The sequence below is a fragment of the Notothenia coriiceps genome, unplaced genomic scaffold, assembly GCF_000735185.1.
Source record: "Notothenia coriiceps isolate Sejong01 unplaced genomic scaffold, NC01 NC01_scaffold00003479, whole genome shotgun sequence".
Lineage (NCBI taxonomy): Eukaryota > Metazoa > Chordata > Actinopteri > Perciformes > Nototheniidae > Notothenia > Notothenia coriiceps.
The window spans coordinates 1-3,780 of NW_011336180.1; the positions used below are offsets into that span (position 1 = coordinate 1).

The window sequence follows — 3,780 nt, forward strand, 5'->3', positions numbered from 1 at the left end:
GCAAAACATAATATATATTATTCTGAAATGCACCAATCTGCATAATGTGTACTTTTACTTTTGGTGCTTTAAGTATATTTTAATGCTAATACTTTTCTACATGATCAATCAATCAATCAATGTTTATTTATATAGCCCAATATCACAAATGTTACATTTGTCTCAGTGGACTTCAGAGTTTGTACAGAATATCAGTATGACAATACGACACCCTCTGTCCTTAGACCCTCACATCGTACAAGGGAAAACTTCCAAAGAGAAGTATTGTTGTGTGTAGCTGTGGTCTTTAGCAAACAAATACAACTAAACCTTTCTAAGCTGCAGCCAATACTAATTGAGTCTTGTACTAAGCAACAGAAAGTTCCTCTTCACATACAGAAGCCTTCACCTTGAAACAATCAGTGTGTTTTTTGGAAACTACGAGAAGAGATTTCTCGTAGCTTTGGATAAAAGCGTCCAACAAGTAACATGTAATGTAAAAGAGATATCCATAATTCCCAAAAGTACACACATAATTCGATCTGTTGTGTTTGATAACTATGTACAAGTTGTGGTAGGTAGTGGGGTTTACCTGGATGCAGGTCGGTGAAGCTGTGCAGAGCCAGACACTGGACGTTGAGACACACCTTGAGCTGAAGAGTGACCGTCTGGATCAGAGTCTCAGTGAGCAGCAAGCAGTCCTCCTGTCCTGCCACAGTACTGCCGTGGAACAGCACACACATAGGGATGCATTAGAGAACAGGACATCGACACAACGTACCGATACTGAAACAGGACAGTAAGAATACAGCAATCCTCTGACCTCTGACCTCCTTTAAAGAGAGGGTAGTGACACAGGCCACAGTGAGTAGCTTCTGATTCGTAGAACTGAGGCCACCCGGACTCCACCAGCGTCTCCGTCTCCGCGCTGCCCTCGTGCTCCTGGACACTCGGTTGAACCAAGACGATCTGAAGACTGTTGAGCTCCTGGATGAGGTTCAACGTTTCCTGAAGCTCAGTCTCGCTCTCAGGAATCTGCAGGGATCGGTGCAGTAACTGCAGGGTGTTTTGGCGCTGGACGTCCGTCTGAGCAGGACTGAGGGCCTGGTACGGATCGAGCAGGCTCTCAGACTGAGGGAGTGGGAGAACAAATCCACATTACGATGAAATACAAGAGTATTGATATGAAAAATCTGCTTAAACAATGAGAAAGAGAAACATAACGACGTTGAAGGGTTCTGGATTCAGCTGGAAAGTTGTTGAGAAGTTTCTGAAGGAAGTAAGCTTTCACCTTTGCTCCCTTGGCGTTCTTCTGGGTCAGCTCACAGCCGCACTTAGGGCACACTGCGGGTTTGTGTCGGTTCTTATACATATAGTCACAGGACGGGTTCTTACACCGACCCCTTCCTCGTGACGTAGAGAGTCCCAAATCCTAAAAGAATTTAAAAAAACAGCAAGATTTACCTACAAATCAAGGAAAATATGAAACAACATTTATTGTAAGTGACAAAAAAGGCATAGAAAAAAGAGGGGAAAAAAAGAGAAAAAAAACTGACCAAGTTAGACACTAAGTGTTTGAAAGGCAGGAAAGACAGGAAGTTCATTCTTCCATCAACCAATGAACACATAGCCTGGCTTCCATCTGCTGGGACAGAAGAATCCTATAGAAAGACATAAAGAAAGTGGGGATAATGGACCTAATCTGCATATTTTTCTGTTGCATTTATGTGGATGTTTCTCAGTGTGTGTGTGTGTGTGTGTGTGTGTGTGTGTGTGTGTGTGTGTGTGTGTCGGGACTGTCTGGCCGAGCTGCTTCAAAGTGTTGGGTTTGAGACCTGAGAAACCCTCTCGAGGCCCTGTGGTTGGACAAAGACCACATCAGCTAAGAGCAGAGACCTCAGAAAGTGCAGTCATTTTTAAATGCATATCAATTTTTGATGTGTATGATAAAAATACATGCTAATAACAAGCACTGATTGAACATAAGCTGTATCCAAACCCCAAACATGTATTATGTCAAGTATATGCTGTTACAAACATAATCAAATGAGCCACAGTACCAGAGGATGATTTATTGTTGTTTGCACTCTCTTTGTCAGGCGGGACGGTCATGATCTGGAACAAAGCCTGGCCTGGAAACACAAGACAATATGAACATCTAAATGTTAAAACCTGATTCAACACACAAAGATACAGCCTTAGTGTGGTATGTTTTATCTTACCTGTGTTACAGAAGGCAGGAAGGATGGGTCTAACAGGCCTCTTTTGAACAGGGGCACTGCTTCTGTCTTGACCTTGGACTGTCGCTCCCTGAAGACCCTCTTTCATCTGTCTGCTCAGTGACAGATGGAAAGAACATCAAATGAGATACACACTTTTGAAAATGTGAACAGCTGCAATAACATTATAGCCCTTTTCAATCCATATTTTCTTGTTAGCTAAAGGGTTAAATTCCGCTTTTACACAGTTCAGCATTACAAATAAACAACAATAAATAACCTTTTATCACACATGAGTGTATAGACTGTCACTTTCTAATTATAAAAAATAAAACACTGAAATGTTAATAATAAAAAGTGATAATGTTATGGTAATCAATCAAGCACCTGTTGATTTCTGTTTCTTTATCACCCTCACCCAACACCACACACACACAAACATGAGTGCAATTAATTTAAGTTCATATATTGCTATGATATCATTATCCTAAATCATTTTGGCCAAGATAATTGGGTTGTGATGATACCAAGCCAAGGTGTGTGCACTAAAGCTCAAAAGCACCTATCTGCAAATGGTGGATAGCAGTTTTAAACCCAATCCTCACATAAACCTGCTTCTGGGGCCTATTATGTAGCAAACAGGACATACTTCATACGTGCTTACTTTGTTTGTTCCTGCTCCTTGGTGCTGCTGCCCTCTGCTGGCCTCACAGCTGGAACTGCACGCTGCTTTCGGGAGCACCGTTTGACTTGCCTTCCTCTTTTGCTCCCAGTGGAGTTTGTTTTTCCCAAATCAGCATTCCCCTCCTGAGCGGGGGAAGGCGTGGGCTGGCAGCTTGCGTTAGTTTTGGTACGAGCTCTCGGTAGGAGTTGCTCGGACGCAGCTTCTTTCGCTTGTGTTTTCTTTACCTGACATAGAAACGCAGGCAAAGTTAATTAACCGGAATTGTAGGTCAAAAGTTGAGGATGAATCTTTGTACGACTCGTGGATTTTCATATACAGTGGGGCAAAAAAGTATTTAGTCAGCCACCAATTGTGCAAGTTCTCCCACTTAAAAAGATGAGAGAGGCCTGTAATTTTCATCCTAGGTACACTTCAACTATGAGAGACAAAATGAGAAGAAAAATAAAATCCAGAAAATCACATTGTCTGATTTTTAAAGAATTTATTTGCAAATTATGGTGGAAAATAAGTATTTGGTCACCTACAAAAGTTCATCTCAATACTTTGTTATATACCCTTTGTTGGCAATGACAGAGGTCAAACGTTTTCTGTAAGTCTTCACAAGGTTTTCACACACTGTTGCTGGTATTTTGGCCCATTCCTCCATGCATATCTCCTCTAGAGCAGTGATGTTTTGGGGCTGTCGCTGGGCAACACGGACTTTCAACTCCCTCCAAAGATTTTCTATGGGGTTGAGATCTGGAGACTGGCTAGGCCACTCCAGGACCTTGAAATGCTTCTTACGAAGCCACTCCTTCGTTGCCCGGGCGGTATGTTTGGGATCATTGTCATGCTGAAAGACCGAGCCACGTTTCATCTTCAATGCCCTTGCTGATGGAAGGAGGTTGTCACTCAAAA

General features: G+C 42.3%; 1 protein-coding gene across 1 annotated transcript; it reads right to left on the reverse strand.

Moving 5' to 3' along the window:
* Window positions 1–461: 461 nt before the first annotated feature.
* On the reverse strand, window positions 462–3,101 carry LOC104941520 (HMG domain-containing protein 3-like; the record flags this gene model as incomplete). Its single annotated transcript, XM_010766622.1, has 8 exons — window positions 2,863–3,101; window positions 2,202–2,311; window positions 2,040–2,111; window positions 1,758–1,835; window positions 1,536–1,641; window positions 1,271–1,411; window positions 803–1,110; window positions 462–699 (listed from the first exon to the last, which is right to left on the reverse strand). Coding segments are annotated over exons 5-8 (759 nt in total), but the record flags the coding sequence as incomplete, so codon positions are not given.
* Between the last annotated feature and the right edge of the window lie 679 nt (window positions 3,102–3,780).